Source organism: Myotis myotis, unplaced genomic scaffold (genome assembly GCF_014108235.1).
Source record: "Myotis myotis isolate mMyoMyo1 unplaced genomic scaffold, mMyoMyo1.p scaffold_m19_p_3, whole genome shotgun sequence".
Classification (NCBI taxonomy): Eukaryota; Metazoa; Chordata; class Mammalia; order Chiroptera; family Vespertilionidae; genus Myotis; species Myotis myotis.
The window spans coordinates 98,452,549-98,471,207 of NW_023416335.1; the positions used below are offsets into that span (position 1 = coordinate 98,452,549).

At 35.7% G+C, this 18,659-nt stretch overlaps 1 protein-coding gene across 6 annotated transcripts in view; it reads left to right on the forward strand.

Moving 5' to 3' along the window:
- The window catches only part of NBEA (neurobeachin), a 1,002,985-nt gene that overhangs the window by 281,502 nt on the left and 702,824 nt on the right, over positions 1–18,659 (forward strand). For 3 of the 6 annotated variants that reach the window (XM_036298874.1, XM_036298876.1, XM_036298877.1), the window contains exons 22-26: positions 287–1,294; positions 4,673–4,890; positions 7,546–7,699; positions 13,259–13,267; positions 17,979–18,159. In XM_036298874.1, coding sequence (XP_036154767.1) covers positions 287–1,294; positions 4,673–4,890; positions 7,546–7,699; positions 13,259–13,267; positions 17,979–18,159 — 1,570 coding nt within the window. The remainder of the gene's footprint in view (positions 1–286; positions 1,295–4,672; positions 4,891–7,545; positions 7,700–13,258; positions 13,268–17,978; positions 18,160–18,659) is intronic. The other 3 variants (XM_036298875.1, XM_036298879.1, XM_036298878.1) reach the window with 1 other exon arrangement.

Genomic DNA, 18,659 nt, shown 5'->3' on the forward strand with positions numbered 1-18,659 from the left:
CAAAGAATTTTCAGTAACCACCAGAGGCTCACCTTGATGACAGCGACTGGCCCCACCTTGGTCTGGCACCCCCACTCACCTGCTCCACCATCTCATGCCTGCCATGTTCCGCGCGTGCCCCCTGGTGGTCAGCGCACATCATAGTGACCAGTTGTTTGGTTGTTGGATTGTTCCCCTGTTCAGTCTATTTGCATATTAGGGTTTTATATATATAGATTTTATTTGTATCTTTTATTTCTTCTTGGTATATTTAAAATGCCTTAATGTTTTTTCCTTTGTTTCTAAGGTCACTTATGAAGCACATAAGGAATACCTAGCCAAAATGTATGAAGAATATCAGAGACAAGAAGAGGAGAACATTAAAAAGGGAAAGAAAGGGAATGTGAGCACCATCTCTGGTCTTTCATCACAGACGACAGGAGCAAAAGGAGGAATGGAAATTCGAGAGATAGAAGATCTTTCACAAAGCCAGAGTCCAGAAAGTGAGACAGATTACCCTGTCAGCACAGACCCTGGAGACTTGCTCATGTCAACAAAAGTGTCAGATGATATTCTTGTGAATTCAGATAGATCGAGAAGTGGTGTACATGTGGAAGTGCATGATCTTTTAGTTGATATAAAAGCAGAGAAAGTGGAAGCAACAGAAGTAAAGCTGGATGATATGGATTTATCACCAGAGACCCTAGTAGGTGGAGAGAATGGTGCCCTTGTGGAGGTTGAATCTTTGTTGGATAATGTATATTGTGCTGCTGTTGAGAAACTCCAGAACAATGTACATGGAAGTGTTGGTATCATTAAAAAAAATGAAGAAAAAGATAATGGCCCATTGATAACATTAGCAGATGAGAAAGATGATCTTCCTAATAGTAGTACATCATTTCTCTTTGATAAAATACCCAAACAGGAAGAAAAACTCCTTCCTGAACTTTCTAGCAATCACATTATTTCGAATATTCAGGACACACAAGTGCATCTTGGTGTTAGTGATGATCTTGGGTTGCTTGCTCACATGACTGGTAGTGTAGACTTAACTTGTACAAATATAATAGAAGAAAAAGAGTTCAAAATCCATACAACTTCAGATGGAATGAGCAGTATTTCTGAAAGAGACTTATCATCTAAAGGGTTAGAGTATGCTGAAATGACTGCTACAACTCTGGAAACTGAATCTTCTGGTAGTAAAATTGTACCAAGTATTGATGCTGGAAGTATAGTTTCAGATACTGAGAGATCTGATGATGGCAAAGAATCAGGAAAAGAGATCCGAAAAATTCAGACCACTACTACAACACAAGTAAGTTACCTAACATGACTTCTAAAAATGCATTAAATAGATGTTGCATTGTTAGCATTAAAGCAGAGTAATTTATTACCAGTTACACTATGCTTATATTTAATTATGGTAAAATAGTATTTTATAGAATTGAATAGTATGGTAGTACACATTAAAGAAATTTAAAATAGCTAAATTATATTTCCAATTATGTGTAACTTTGCTTAGTCTCTCTGGGCCTGAACTTGCTTATATTGTACAACAGATTGTACTAGATGAAAATATGGCTATTAGGGGCTCATCCAGTTCTAATATTTTATGACTCTGTGACTACATGTACACATTTTATACTCAATATCTTTGCTCTGAATACTTAATTAAAAATTTTTTGTTGTCGCTGTTGAAAGTATTACAAATGTCCCCTTCACCTACCCATTGACTCCCTCCCCCTGCTCCCACCCCTTCCCCAGCGCCAGCCCCAAGCTTTCCCGGCACTATTATCTGACAATGGGCTTTGCGTATAAGTTCATTGGTAAATCTCTTCCCACACCCTCCATCCCACCACTGCTTCCCTACGAAATACACCAGTCTGTTGTATGCTTCAATGTCTCTCTATCTTTTTTGTTCATCAGATTTTTTTCATTAGATTTCATATGTAAGTGAGATCATGTGATACTTGTCTTTCTCTGACTGGCTTTTTTGCTTAGCTTAATACTCCAGATCCCTCCATGCTGTATCAAAGGGTAAGAGATCCTTTTTGACAGCTGCATAATATTTCATTGTGTAAATGTACTACAGTTTTTTAATCCATTCATCTACTGATTGACACTTGGGCTGATTCCAAGCTATTTTACATAATGCTGCTATGAACATAGAGGTGCATATATTGTTTCTGAAGGGTGTTCCTGGCTTCTTAGGATATATTCCTAGAAGTAGGATCCTTGAGTCAAATGGCATTTCCATTTTTTATTTTTTGAGGGAACTCCATACTGTTTTCCATAGTGGTTGTACCAGTCTGCATTCCCACCAGGAGTGTGCTAGGGTTCCTTTTTCTCCACATCCTTGCCAGGAAAATGGACACATTCCTAGAAAAATACAACCTTCCAAAACTGAAACAGGAAAAAGCAGAAAACCTGCATAGGCCAATAACAACTAATGAAACCATTCTCCTTAAGAAGCAAGACAGGGTTGTCCACTTTCACCACTTTTATTCAACACTAGAGGGCCGGTGCACAAAATTCATGCGGGGGGGGGGGGGGGAGCGCGTGCCTCAGCCGGGCCTGCACCCTCTCCAATTCGGGACCCCTCGGGATGTCCAACTGCCGGTTTAGGCCCGATCCCTGTGGGATAGAGCCTAAACTGGCAGTCAGACATCCCTCTCACAATCCAGGACTGCTGGCTCCTAACCGCTCACCTGCTTGCCTGCCTGATCACCCCTAACCACTCTGCCTGCCTGCCTGATCGCCCTGAACCGCCTCTGCCTGCCTGCCTGATGCCCCTAACTGCTCCCCTGTCAGCCTGAGCACCCCTCACCACTCTACCCTGCCAGCCTGATCACCCCTAACTGCTCTCCCCTTCCGGCCTGATCACCCCTAACTGCTCCGCCTGCCTGCTTGATAGCCCCTAACCGCCTCTGCCTCGGCTCCCACAACCGTGGCTTTGTACGGAAGGACATCTGGAAGACATCTGGTCTATCTGGTCTAATTAGCATATTACCTTTTTATTAGTATAGATAGCACCAGAAGTCCTAGTCACAGCGATCAGACAAGAAGACAAAAGGTATCCAAATTGGAAAGGAGGAATTAGAACTGTCATTATTTGCAGATGACATGATACCTTATATAGAAATCCATAAAGACTCCACCAAAAAACTACTAGATTTAATAAATGAATTCAGCAATGTAGCAGGATACAAAATTAACACCCAGAAATGGATGGCAATATTATCCACCAGTAATGAATTCTCATAAAGAGAAACTAAAAAAAAAATCCCATTTACCTTGCAACAAAAAAATTAAGATACTTAGGAATAAACTTAACCAAATAGGTAAAAGACCTGTACTCATAATTAATTTTAACCTTTTAAGCTTCAGTCCCAAACCTGTTCTGTGGATTATAGAAAAGAGGACTTGGAGCCCAGATTGAACTGATAGATGAAATGAAGGGGAATGGAAAGAGGACATGATATTTATCAAGTGCCTGCTATATTCCAGGCACTGTGATATATGTTTTCAGATTTAATCCTCACAGCAACCCTGTGAGGTAGGTAATTTGGCTGAGGAAATTTTCAGTTATTAGCAGTGAGAATTTTTTTTACAACCACGTGGATAGGAATTTATTATGAGAAAATTAAAGGCCTGGTGGTGAGGAAATGTTAGTGCTGCAGTTTGGGCCTCACCAGAGTAAACTGAAAAATGGATGCTTTTTTCTGATGTGGATTTTAATTGTTGATCTTTGAGGTTTAAGTTTACTTCCTTATTTTCTAGGCTAACTAATGCCTAGAATTAAGAGTTGAAAAAAACTTTTACCTTTTATGATTTGTTTTGTTGCTGTTCTCTGAGTTTTACACTCACTGTAAATTTAACATGTTCTATTATAAAGAGTAAACCATATACCTAACTAGTGCCTTTGTACTCTAATAAGATTCCTTAATAATAGATTCCGTGTGGGGGAAAAGTATTTTTATTTTTGTCTCTGTTAACTACCAATTCCCATTTTTGTGGCAGTTGTACTACAGTGATAATTGTCAGGGTATGGGAATATTGAATTAGGTAGAGATTTAAAATAAAGGACAGCATGATGCATTGTTTATTGAACATAATAATCATTAGGTTTTTCTGGTTTTCATTCAGAGTGCATAGGCATTTTCTGGTTTTTCATTTTATCAAATGCATTTGCTTTTTCTAAATTGAAGTATTATGAGCAAAATAGACTTTAAAGTTAACTTGAATCTGTTCAATTAATATTTCTTTTAATCTTGTGTTTTTAACTACAATTAGTTGATGACATATATCCAGTATACTTCCCTTTCATAAAGAAGAAATATAGGCTACTGTAAAGCCTCCAAAATCAGTCGTAAAGAGGGTCTGGTTTTAAGTATGAACATTGTTATTAAACTTAGGTATTTGATTTTTTCCTTAGTTTGTGAAACTGCAAAATAAAAATAGTAGTAGTAGCCCTCAGCTCTAAAAGGTTCCTGAGCAGGGAATTACCAGATGAAATATATATATATATATATATATATATATATATATATATACACACATACACACACACTAGCCTACTTAAGTCATAAGCAAAAGCTTTACTCACACACTTACTTTACTATACTTATTGTTTTCATTTTGAAATCAAGAATTTCTTTTGCATTCTACAAATGTTCACCTTTTATTTCTCTAGGCTGTTCAGGGTCGGTCTCTTACACAACAGGACAGAGATCTCCGAGTTGATTTAGGATTTCGAGGAATGCCAATGACTGAGGAACAGCGGCGTCAGTTCAGCCCAGGTCCACGCACTACAATGTTTCGTATTCCTGAGTTTAAGTGGTCTCCAATGCACCAACGACTTCTCACCGATTTACTATTTGCTTTAGAAACAGATGTACATGTTTGGAGAAGGTAGAAATATTTTTTTTCTAGAAATAAGACTACTTTCATTTAAGAAATATCTACCTTTTTATCTTTTACTCTTAAAATTAATACCACATACTAAATGTATTCTTGTTAATGAGCTTATGATATATGCATTGTTAAAATAAAATTTTAAATTATTTTATGACACCTATTTTTAGAGACTATATCAGTTCAAATATAATCACTTAATGAAAACCAAGTGTGCATAAATTAAATCATTTCCTTTCCTCACTTTTGATTTAATTTTTAATAGCAAGTGTACAACAAATTGATTATGAGAGTGTCATTTATATATGCAAGCATATAAATTAAGAAATTGATGGTACTCTGTAGCAGATTATGCCACTATCACAAGTATCAGTGGCACAGTATTCTCAAGACTCAAATAGGGCTCCTCTGCTTCTCCTGATTTTTCTTCTAAGATTCAAGGTGGTTGCTTCAGCTCCCAGGATTGAATCAATGTAGGAAACTTGCTCAAACTAGAGGGTATGGAGGACTCGTCTTCTTCCTCCTTCATATCCTTCTTTCCTCCTCTTCCTTTTTTCCTTCTCCATTCCTCTTCATTTCTTTCCTTTTTTCTCCTCTTTCTCCTCTTCCCTTCTCTTCCCTTCCCTTCCCTTCCCTTCCCTTCCCTTCCCTTCCCTTCCCTTCCCTTCCCTTCCCTTCCCTTCCCTTCCCTTCCCTTCCCTTCCCTTCCCTTCCCTTCCCTTCCCTTCCCTTCTTCCCTTCCCTTCCCTTCCCTTCCCTTCCCTTCCCTTCCCTTCCCTTCCCTTCCCTTCCCTTCCCTTCCCTTCTTTTTCTTTCTTCTTTTATGTTTTGTTTTAATTGAAGCCACTCAAGAAATTTCCCCCTTATATCTCACATGCTAGCAGGATTATAGGCTCTTCTCAAAGATAATCACCAGCAAAAGGAAATCCTATATAATAAAACCCTAATATGCAAATCAACCAAACAGTGGAATGACCAGCGCTCAGGGATAGCGCTGCTCAGCAAGAAGCCTGGCTCATGGCTGGCAAGCACAGCGGTGGTGGTGGGAGCCTCTCCTGCCTCCACTGAAGGCAGGCAATAAGGAACGAGGGGTCCCAGACTGCTAGAGCCCCAGACTATGAGAGGGATGTCTGACTGCTGGCTTAGGTGGACTTCCCCCAAGGGGTTCCAGACTGCGAAAGGGTGCAGACCACGATGAGGGACCCCCCAGTGCAAGAATTTCATGCACCGGGCCTCTAGTAGAATTATGACTGATCTATACAGAGCAATATTGGTCAGTAACCTAGTAGCTGGGGTGAGGCCAACCTTTCCTATACCCGATCTAGTTCAATAATAGAACAAAATCTTGATTGTGTTAGCATGGAAAAGGAATATGGAAGTAGTCAAGGTCTGCCACATAATGTTTTTACTTCTGATGTTATTTTATTAGTTTTTCCTTAGTCTGCTGAAGTATAGAAACAAAGGTATTTTCATTGCTAGTGTTGCTACATGCTAAATTACCTACAGATGGTAAAGAAGGAACCTCCAATACTATGAAAGACATTAAGGTTAACATGAATATCAATGTATGAAAATTATGTGATTTTCTAATTACAGTATTAGTGGCTTCTAAGTGAGTGATAGTCAGTTTTCTTTCCTTTAACATGCTGTGTATCTTTGTTTCCTTTCAAGGGCTCTCAAAAAATTTCTGAAACAGAATTCTATAAAATTAAAAAAATTTTAAAGACAGAACTTATATTTAGGACAGGGGGAAACATCTTGAGATCTAAGATATAATATACTAGAGGCCCGATGCACGAAATTCGTGCAAGAGTAGGCCTTCCTTTCCCCAGCTGCTGGCATCAGCTTCCCTCTGGCACCCGGGATCCTGGCTTCCCTCCCAACCCTGGCTTCATTCGGAAGGTTGTCTGGAAGGATGTCCAGTTTAATTGGCATATTACACTTTTATTATTATAGATGATATTGTACAGTTCTAAAACTTGAGAATCATTGACTTAAATTTGATCGTGAAGTAGTTTCTTCCTTTCCCCCATTAGAATATAGTTCATATTCTTGACTGTCACCAAACTAAAGCAGTGTATTTCTCTGAATATCTACATTGCATGTTTTGTATGGGGAAGCTCTACTGCCAACCTTTGAGGTCTTTTCTCTTTTTATTCAATAAGTCCTTGAATTTTTGCTGATTTATTTATATTCTCCTACTACATCACTTCTGTGATTAGCAATATATGTTTTCAGTATGGCTGGTCAGAGGTAGGGGGCTGGAGTCTGGTGAAGCAACAAACTGAAACTGCATAAAAAGTAGCAAAACATTGTTAACTAGCCAGTTGTTCTGCCTTTTAATACAAAATGAATAACTTTGGAAAAAATAAATATTTTCAGCCAAATTCATTGAGATAGTCATATACTTTTGAATATATTTCTTGGGAAACAAAATGCTACATTAATACACACACATAATAACCGTGTAAAGGTGCTAAATTTTTGGTAATATAAAATCTCAATTTTAAATTACATTATTTTCTGAGAACTCCATTTTATATTTGCCTAGCTCTTCATTATTTGTCACTTAAAAATGTTATTATAAACTGTCTGCATTTCTTATTAAGCCAAGGAATTGTTAATTTGCATTTTGTTTTTCTGCTATTTTAGCCATTCCACAAAGTCTGTAATGGATTTTGTCAATAGCAATGAAAACATTATTTTTGTACATAACACAATTCACCTCATTTCCCAAATGGTAGACAACATCATCATTGCTTGTGGAGGAATTTTACCTTTGCTCTCTGCTGCTACATCACCAAGTGTAAGTACTTTGCCTCCATCTAGTGGTTATATTGTATAATTACTTGACTAGAGCACCTCAGTGGTGTTCCATACTGTACACAGGTTAATAAGGCCCGGGACTCATAAAAAAAGGTATCCAAAAACTTAGGCTCTAAGTTTATAGATGGATTTTAACAAAACATGTTCATCTAAGGGAACTTTTAACTATATGAAGTTATATTTATCCATTCATATTAATGTTTATTTGTCAGTTTTGGGTTCCAGCTATGTGCATTTATGAAAATATTTCTCTGGTAATTAAAGTAAATACTTCTTAGAAATAGTCATAACTAGAAATTATTAACTTTATTTTGTGTATGTTGTTTATCCCTTCAAATATAATATAATACACTGTTAAAATCCTTGTTCTGTAAATCTTGATGTTCTAAATAAAAGTATATACTTAGTCATGAATATAAATTTAGAAAAAATCATTATAAATGCAATCTCATGTAATTTATTTGAAATATTATTTCTAAACTTAATATTATTCTATCTATGATGTTTATCTTCCTGCTCTCTGAGATTTGAATTTGTTTCAAAGAGAACCAAATTAATGATTTCTAGGAGTGTTTCTTATTTAAAACTTAGGCACCTAGATAGAAAAATTACAAAACATGCTATTTTTATGCTATCTTAAAAATTTCACAATCATTGAAATCCTCAGAAATGTTTATGTTACTCACATGGCCTTTAATAACATTTTTATCTGACTATTTGCTGGTTCAACATTTATTAAAAAAAATAGTTTTGTCTCTATATAAAACATTGAAATGTATTAATATAATAAGGTTGAAAGTCAATCAGTGTTAATTATGTTATATATAATATAGTAGGTAAGTGCTAACTTTATATTTTAGTTATCACTTTAAAAAATCTCTCTGATCCATATAAAAAAATGACACCATAGCTATCTACTGAAATGAGAAAGAATAGAGAACTATGCTTCCCATATTACTCGTGTTCTTGCTGCCATATTGGAAACTCATCTCTAAGCCCAAGAAGTATACTTTTTTCCAAAGAGAGACCTGTTTTGTTAAGATGTCTTTTACTAGCCCTGGCCAGGCATCTCAGTTGATTAGAGCATCATCCCCTATACATCAAGGTTGTGGGTTTGATCCCTGGTCAGGGCCCATACAAGTATCAACCAATGCATTTGTAAATAAGTGGAACAACAAATCATTATTTCTCTCTCTCTCTCTCTCTCTCTCTGTGTGTGTCCCCCCCCCCCCCCCCCCCGCAAATCAATAAAGAAATTTTTTAAAAAGAGGGTGATTTAGTTTCATTTTTTTTTAAAGATGCCTTTTACTTGCTAAGGCAGTGTTTCTAAATTGATCTCTGGCTTTATTTCATCATTAACACACTTTTTCTACATGACTCTTTTGCTCACTACACTGTTGTTATTACTACCACTCCCAAAGCAACCTTGAAACTTAATATTAGCAGCAAAAGATTGTACTTTCAAATCCCCATTCTCTCACAGGTACATATACTTCAATTTCATCCATGAATTCACTCAAGAAGTCTAGAAAACATGCAGGCTAGTTCAGGCAGGTGTGCAGCAGAACATATCATCATTAGGACTTTAATGGAATTAGTAGCTAACCAAGGAAATAGAGCCAGGAAAAAAAAATCGTTGAGTGCAGGTATCCTGTGAGATTAATATACTATCCCTTCTTTTAATCTGATTCTCTCTGGAGATACATATCAAATACCAGTAAATTGACAATTGTGTATGATTTTTAAAAAGCATTATAATACTGAGGCAGGGAGAATTGTTTTTCTCTTGTCTTTTATACCCTAAAAACTGAATAAATCAATGTTTTCCTTCTGGCATTTTTTTTCATCATATAAATTTTGTTTTATGTTTTGTAAATTATCATTTATTGTCAAGAAATTTTAGAAGTTAGTATTGAAATTCATTTTTAAATATATCATTTAAAAATTTCTGCAGAACAAAAAATTGGCTTTATATAAAGTTAACGGTGCTAAAATTTTCATAGGTTTCATATATTCACATTACCAAATACCCTTCCAGATTTTAAAGCTAAAAGATCTCTATCAAGATAGGGAAATATTAAATTAATAAAGTATGTTACTGATAAATATTATAATATTTCACTACCCAAATTTGCTTATTTTTATTTTATAATGAATGTACAGTAAAGATACTGACATTTTGAGGTTTGATTTTCAAACATATTACCTGTGCAATTTTGACTAGTATAGTTTGAGTTTGAAATTACTTAAAGCCTAAACTGTTTTCAAAAGACTTGGAAATTCATTCATTAGTAGAAACTTTTCTTCTTTCTCTCTCTATATTTTTGTTATTTTGATTCATTAACTGATTTTACCTATGCCTAATTATATACCAATTTTATGTTCTTTGAATAAATTGTGTCCCTTAAAAGAAACAGCTAGAACCATTTCTCCCACTTGATACTAGTGGAACTGTATTTGGTGCTGACTGCTGACTATTGTTTTCTATTCCTTGACTATATAATATTCTTGCTAAAAATTCTAATGTAATAGAGGGGGAAAGTTAGAAAGGAGGAGATTGAATAAAGAAGGAGTTAGAACCAAAATATGGAGCTTTTTAACTAAGTTTTAAAATGTAAAAAGCCAAGGGACATATTTGGAAGGAATAAGTGAAAAAGGAATCATTGACAACATCAGATTACCAAAGAGAAACATTGTCATATAGATGCCATTAGAATTTTAAAAGAGAAATAAGAAATATTTGAAACTGATGCTTGAGTGATCTGATAACTTTGTTTAGGTTTGTGGAGTTTTTCAAAAATATTTATGCATTTTATGTGGGGATATGCATTTAATGAAAAGTTATGAGAAATGATGATATGGCAGTGGTTCGCAAACTTTTTCTATATGGATCAGATAGTAAATATTTTCAGTGTTGTGGGCTGTATGGTCTCTGTCCCATGTACTCAACTATTCTTTTTCAGCCATAGACAGTTACATAAAGGATTTGGATATATGTGTGTCTCAGTAAAACTTTATTTATAAAAACAGCCAGTGGGGTAGATTTGACTTGTGGGTTATAGTTTGCATCATTTCTTCAGGTAAATACAAATATCATAATAAATGTTTTGGTGTGAAATTTATTACTTATTACAAATTTAGTGTGAAATTTTAATAGAGCTTACCATTTATTACAGGTTATTTTTTTTAAAGCAATTTTTGGAATATTACAGGCATTATGTTCTACTAGGAGAGATGTAACTTTTCTCAGCCATGCTACTTTTCTTTAGCATTTGACATGTCTAATGTTGAGATTGTACTTAACTAGGAGGGTGTAAGTAGAATGCTAAGTATTCTGCATAGTTATCTATTTTTAAAAATGACTCAAAGCTCAGCACAAGAATATGTCTTTCCCATATAATTTACTTCTTATTATAAAAAACAAACTTGTTTCCTGTTATCAGTAAGACTCAGACATGATCTTTTGACGTTATGGTTTAGTATAAGGTATATGAGTTTTAACATAAGATAAACCTTATATTTTAACTTGGGTCCTACCACTTCCTGGATATGACCTTAACTGCAACTTTGTCATTTATTAAAAGGTGTTCATTTTACTGATCCCATAGGGAGTTTGTTGAAAATTGTTAGATATATATATGTAAAGTGCTCTAGAGAAGCTCTTATTGAATGTTTCCTTTATTTAGTTCCTTTTGGAACTATTCAGAATTTTATCATAATAGAATAATCTTCTCATTTATAAACTAAAGCTGTCATACTCAAAATTCTGAAGTTTGAAAGAGGATATTTGAGACAATTTTAGTTATTATGAGTTTTGATGGCAAAATACTAAACCGATATAATTTTTTTGCCCGTTGTTTCCATGAGATTGGCATAGTGCTTGTCTATTTTCTGCCCTGGGACCTTATATGAATACAACAATCCATACTAAGGATAACATTTGTATATTGCAGTTGCAGTATCGTCATGTACGAAAATTTGAGCTGTTCATATTCATCTTTCTTATAAGAAAATATCTTAATGAAAACTTCAAGGAAAAAAGAGTATAGTGATAGAATATTTATATCATAGTGAACACCTTGAGCTTAATATCCATGGAAGAATAGGAGTTTATTGGAGTTTCAATTTTGCCTATATCATTTAAAATCATACGTGGCATAGAAAATAAATTACAAAAATAATTTCAAGTCTTTAATTAGGACCAATTGTTTTAACTTTAGACCTCTTAGTATGTATTTTGACCAATCTTTGTTTTCAGAAAAGAACATTATTTTTGCTGATTTTTTTGGAGTTAATGTTCTCATGATTAGCTATTTGAATCAAACTCTTATTTACTAGTATTTTCTACACATTGTGGAAGTTGGTCATAACTGAAAGCAAGAAATAGGAGGAAAAAATGAAGAAAAGCAAGGAACATGTATCATCTACAAATTGCAAAATGACTTTGTGATTTTAGATTGACCATTTTGGTCAGTCATCCATAACACTGAATGCATAGAACTTAATTCAGTGTCATCTATGGTTTATTTTATCTGTTATAGAAAAATAATTGAGACTGATATTTCTGGCTTTCCTAATAGTTTCAAAGTCATAAGAAAGAAGAACAACTTTTTCTCTTTAAAAATGATGACAAAATCTTACTATTGGTAATGTTTTCTTACCATTATCAGAATATTTAGTTAATAGATTTAAAATTATTTTTGGTTTTATGTCATAACACTGATTATACTTTAGTATTGTCAGGAAGATTTTGTATGTTTTCCTATACCATGTACCATTTAAATAGTGTATTTTGAAATTTATGCTCACATATATTTGATCAGAGAATAGGAACCATTGATGACTTTTCCTGTAAACAATTCTATCCAAAATTTTCAATTTTATTAAAAATAATTCTTACAAGATTCTGAAACTGACTAAAATATATATGTATTTAGGTTAGTTCATATGCAGACTCCAATTAGTACCAGGTATATCAATAAATTCTTTTCTAGCAAGGGAAAGTGGTCTTTAAGTTATAATCACTCAAATATTTTACCTTTATTAACTTCTGGGGGATTTGATGTATAGGAAGGGCTCCAAATTATAACATAATTTTTAAAGAAAAATTCTAGAAGTATGGTATAAATAGTTTATTTTCCTAAGTCATTTCTGCCTAAACCAATACTGGCTTTTACAGAAACATTATTCTAGTTTACTTAGTAAATATTTCTTTAGCCATCTGCTAGAAAAAGATATTTAATTTACAAAATAGGATATGCATAATTTCTAATACATAACTTATGTTTATATACATGCTATTTGGGCAGAGTTATTCTAATGAAAAAAATAAACAAATCTAAGTAGTTGATTTCAATCATTATAATTTATAAAATGAATACCTCTTCTGATATGTTTCCTTTTAATAAAATACTCAAATATAATTCTTAAATATATTATTTTGTTTTTCAATTTTATATTGTATTTTTATTTAATTTTAATAATTTTCTTTTCTTGTACTTTTTTGATCTGTTGTCTGTTTTGTCTAATGCATGTCCAGGGTTCTAAGGTTAGTATTAACTTCAGTAATTTTCAGGTGTTTAGTTTTAAATTTTATTTTTACTTATTTATGAATTTTTTGACTTGGTTATATTTTGAGTTTCCATACCATTTTAACATTAGGCATGCCTTCAGCATATTTAAAAAATTCACTGAATATTCTTAGTTTATTGATGAATTACTATTTTCTTATACAATAGAGTATCGTAATGTAATGAAAACAATGTTTCGGTCATATGTACAATCAGATGTTAGATGGTTCCAATGAAAGGAAATTGGATGGAATGTATTATTTTAAGATTAGTAGTAATCATATGTGAATGCTCTTTATTTTTAAATCTGATATGATTTTTATATAACATTTCATTAAAATTGTAAATTATTTTTATGTGTAATGTAATAAGAACTCCCTTTTAAGTTACGGTTTGTGTTAAAATGAGTACTTTTTATTTAAAAATGTGTTTAGTCAAAGATACAATTTGGCAAATTATATGGAAGTTAATAATTTTGTTTATAATTTCTATTTATAATTCACTCATTTAAAAATGAAAGCCCTAGCAGGTTTGGCTCAGTGAATGGAGCATCAGCTGGTGTACTGAAGTGTCCCAGGTTTGATTCCAGTCAAAGGCACGTGCCTCGGTTGCAGGTTCAATCCTGGACCTCAGGTCGGGGTGCTTGTGGGAAGCAACCAATCAATGTGTCCCTCTCACATTATTGTTTCTCTGACTCTCTCCCTTCCTTCCACTCTCTAAAAATTAATGGAAAAATATCCTTGGGTGAGGATTAACAAAAAATAAAAATGTAAAAATGAAAGCATATTTTGAAGGTTAAGTCTTATAGACCCCAAAAGACTCAAAAATATGATATTGACTAACAAAGTGAGTTAGACTTCTAATAATTTCAGAAATTCAGAATGATGAAGAACTTATTTGAGAACATATCTATAGATATCCTAAAATTCTAATATCTTGGGCCCTGGCTAGGTTGTTCAGTTGGTTAGAGCATTGTTCCAATACAACAAGGTTTTGGGTTCAATCCCTGTTCAGGACACATGCAAGAATCAACCAGTGAGCCCTAGCTGGTTTGTCTCAGTGGATAGAGCATCAGCCTGTGGACTGGAGGGTCCTGGGTTCGATTTTGGTCAAGGGCACATAGCTGGGTTGCAGGCTCGATCCCTGGTAGGGGGTGTGCAAGAGGCAGCTGATCAGTGGTTCTCTCTAATCATTGATATTTCTCTCTTTCCCTCTCCCTTCCTCTGTGAAATCAATAAAAATGTTTTTTTAAAAAAGAATCAACCAATGATTGCATAAATAAGTGGAACAACAAATTGATGTTTCTCAAAAAATCAGTAAATACAAAATAAAATTTTAATATCTTGAAAAATTATTTTGAATGTTTAAAAGATCTAAGCATTGACCAGATCTTCCATTCTATTATAAAATTATGTTGATAACTATGATTTAAAAGGGATCTATCCTATCTAATAAAAGAGAAACATGGTAATTGGTGTACGACCGCTACCCTTCCCATTGGCTAATCAGGGCAATATGCAAATTAACTGCCAGCCAAGATGGCAGCCGGCAGCCAGGCAGCTTGAAACTAACATGAGGCTTCCTTGCTTCAGTGATGGAGGACTCCAAAGTTCCCCGCCTGCCCCTGCAGGCCTCTGAGCTGCAAGCAACTATGTAACAAACATAGAAGCTAAACAAAACCCCAGAAACCTGCTGGGCTTCAGCCAGCAGGATCACAACATTGTAAGCAAAGGCCAGAAACCTACTTTTAGCAGCGGAAGCCTAAGAGCTGGAGCCAAGCCTCAAAGCTAAAGCTGGCCCAGAATAAAAAAAAAAAAAAAAAAGAAAAAAAGGAGTGGTTGGGAGCTTCAGTCACCCCCAGCCTGAAAACAGCCCTCAGCTCCTCACCCAGACTGGCCAGGCACCCCAGTGGGGACCGCCACCCTGAAGGATGTGTGACCAGCTGCAAACAGCCATCATCCCCTCACCCAGGCTGGCCAGGCACCCCAGTGGGGACCCCCACCCTGATCCAGGACACCCTTCAGGGCAAACCAGCCAGCATCCACCCATGCACCAGGCCTCTACCCTATATAGTAAAAGGGTAATATGCCTCCCAGCACCAGGATCAGCGGAGCCGCGAGGCCTCCCAGCACCGGGATCAGCGTGACGGGGCAGCGCCCAAACCCCCTGATCACCCTGCGGCTCTATGTGTGACAGGGTGCGGCGCCCCAACCCCCTCATCGGCCCTGCTCTGTGTGTGACAGGGTGCGGCGCCCCAACCCCCCCCCTCCCCCCACGGGCCCTGCTCTGTGTGTGACGGGGTAGAGCCATAATCTCCCCATCGGCCCTGCCCTGAGTGTGAGAGTGGCGGCACCCCAACCCCCTGATCGGCCCTGCTCTGTGCGTGGCAAGTGGCTGTGTCCCAACCTTCTGATTGGCCCTGCTCTGTGCGTGACAGGGTACAGAGCCCCAACCCCCCTGATGGGCCCTGCTCTATGAGTGACAGGGGGAAATGCCCCAATGCCCTGATTGGCCCTGCTCTGTGCATGACGGGATGGCGCCGCAACCTCCCCATCGACCCTGCCTTGAGTGTGACAGAGGGCGATGCCCCAAACCCCCAATCGGCCCTACCCTGAGCGTGACTGAGGGTGGAATCACAACCTCCCTATCGCCCTGCTCTGTGTATGACAGGGGGCGGCACCCCAGCTCCCCAATCGGCCCTGCTCTGAGCCCTACCAGGGGCTGCACCTAGGGATTGGGCCTGCCCTCTGCCACCCGGGAGCAGGCCTAAGCCAGCAGGTCGTTATCTCCTGAGGGATCCCAGACAGCGAGAGGGCACAGGCCGGGCTGAGGGACCCCCCTTCCCCCCAAGTGCACAAATTTTTGTGCACCGGGCCTCTAGTATATATAGGAAAGCCTAAGTGACAGCTCAACCCTTCGACCAGTAGCTATGACATGCACTGACCACCATGGTGCAGATGCTCAACGCACAGGCATGGAAACATGGAACAGACTGATGAATCTCAGAGGGGAGAGAGGAGGGCAGGAAGAGATTAACCCAAGATTTTATATGCATACTAGAGGTAGAGGCCCGGTGCATGCATTCGTGCACCAGTGGGGTCCTCGGCCTGGCCTGTAGGGATTGGGCTGAAACCAGCAATCTGACATCCCCCGAGGGGTCCCGGATTGCGAGAGGGAACAGTCCAGGCCGACGGACCCCAGTGGTTCACGGATCCGTGCACTGGGCCTCTAGTTTTATGTAAAATGAAAGTCTTTGCTTTTCATGTAATCTATTGGTGGTGTGGTCACAGATTTTTAATACATGCTATAACATGATACTGAATATCAATGAAGTGCTAGGAAATAAAGAATTTAAATTTTGAAAATCCAATTATTTCTTTAATCCATAGATACCAAATTGGCATAATGTTGTAAATCAACATTAAAAACAAATTTTTGAATGTTTTCAAGCTCATTTTAGAAAGACTGATTTTGCCACTATTTTGATGTTAAGTGGAAGGAAGAAAGGTTGTCTATTCTCCATTTAGAATCAAGTTATATAGTACTTGCAGTAGTCACCTATCATTTTTAATACCCATCTTGTACACAAGAAGTTTTTAAAAGTTGCCTTTAAAAAAAGTCAGTATTTTCTGATGACATTTCCATGTTAATATGAGCAAGAATATGTTTAAGTAGAATGATGGATATAAGCAATGTCAAAATGAAACAATAAATTGGAGCATGTACCTATAATATATACTTACCTTGTAATTTAATTTATCATTTGAAGAACTAAACTTAATCAATATGGCTAGTATGTCTATTTTCAGAAAATTTAAAGAGTAATATTTTTATTTATAAAGCATTCCTTACTTTGCTCTTTGAGACATTGAGAAAATGAGGCCTAGTCAATGAGGCTTAGTCATAATGAACCAAAATGTTATGTGATAAACAATGAAAAGTAAAATAAGAAATGTTGCTATTGCTTATAAAATCCAGTTATACATCTTAAGAAACAGAATACTTTGTAACATTTCCCTTGAAAGCAGGAAGTTACACTTTATTATAGACAATATTTAGTGAAAGTATAGTTTCTACTGATTCTTCTTATTACCAGTGTTTGTAGAAGGAGTAATGATCTTCTTGATTATTTTTACCTTAGATTTTTACTGTATATTTGAGATACCTAGTGGTTTTACTCTGTTCTGAAATGGGTAAGAAATTGTTATACATTCTAATTTGACAGTTGTCTCATTTTGATGCCAAACTAGAGTGCCATATATTTTCCCTAGTAGTCATCATACATTTACAAGAAAGGAAAAGTAACACATTTTTTTTTTTTATAAACAAGAGAGAGGAATTTAGGAAAGAAATATTTTTAAAAATTAGTATAAATATATGTGCTGTTATTTCCAAATACCTTTGCAAAATGATCTTCAGTTTGGAATGTGGTTTTTATAAATAATGACATTTAAATCTAACATTGATTTTAAAAATAGACTTTTCCTTTATTCAAGGACAATTCATAGGTAACTAAATAATTCAATAACCAGCTCTTATGATATATCAAGTTAGATTATAATTTGCAATCTATAATTTATTTTGTTTACAAAATATACTAAATATACTAAACTACTCTTCACTTGTAATATGTATGTACATGTATTATACGTCTAAATTTTAACAAGTCTTAAATCTTCTTTCTTAAAGACGGAATTGGAAAACATTGAAGTGACACAAGGCATGTCAGCTGAGACAGCAGTAACTTTCCTCAGCCGATTGATGGCTATGGTTGATGTACTTGTATTTGCCAGCTCTCTAAATTTTAGTGAGATTGAAGCTGAAAAAAACATGTCTTCTGGAGGTTTAATGCGACAATGCCTAAGGCTAGGTAAGTCTTAAGAATAAAGGCGTCTATTATATAATTACCTAATTACCTACAGAGTAGTTATATGACATTCTGTGGTATATAAAGTATTGATGATACAAGTTGATGATTATGTAATGTAGAAATTATTATAATTATAGAAAATTATAATATCTTCACATTGGAGATTTATAGAATTCATCATCTTGAATGGATTATAATTTGAAATAGAATTAAATGTATTTTGCATTATTTAAAATTTAATAGGACTAACATTTTTCATTGAAGTCATTTTAATGTATATTAATTTATTAATTCTTTTCTGGTAGACTAATATAGAGGGTAGTTGCTCTAGGATCACACACATATCAGAAAAATCACGACATAGTTTTATACACAAAATGCTGAAGAAGAAATTGACTATGCCAGTCTCACTGTGTCTCTCAGAGTTAACTGTTAACTCTAATAAACATTACTGTACCCATGCAGTTCACCTTCTATCTTGTGTTTCAAAGAAACTAAGC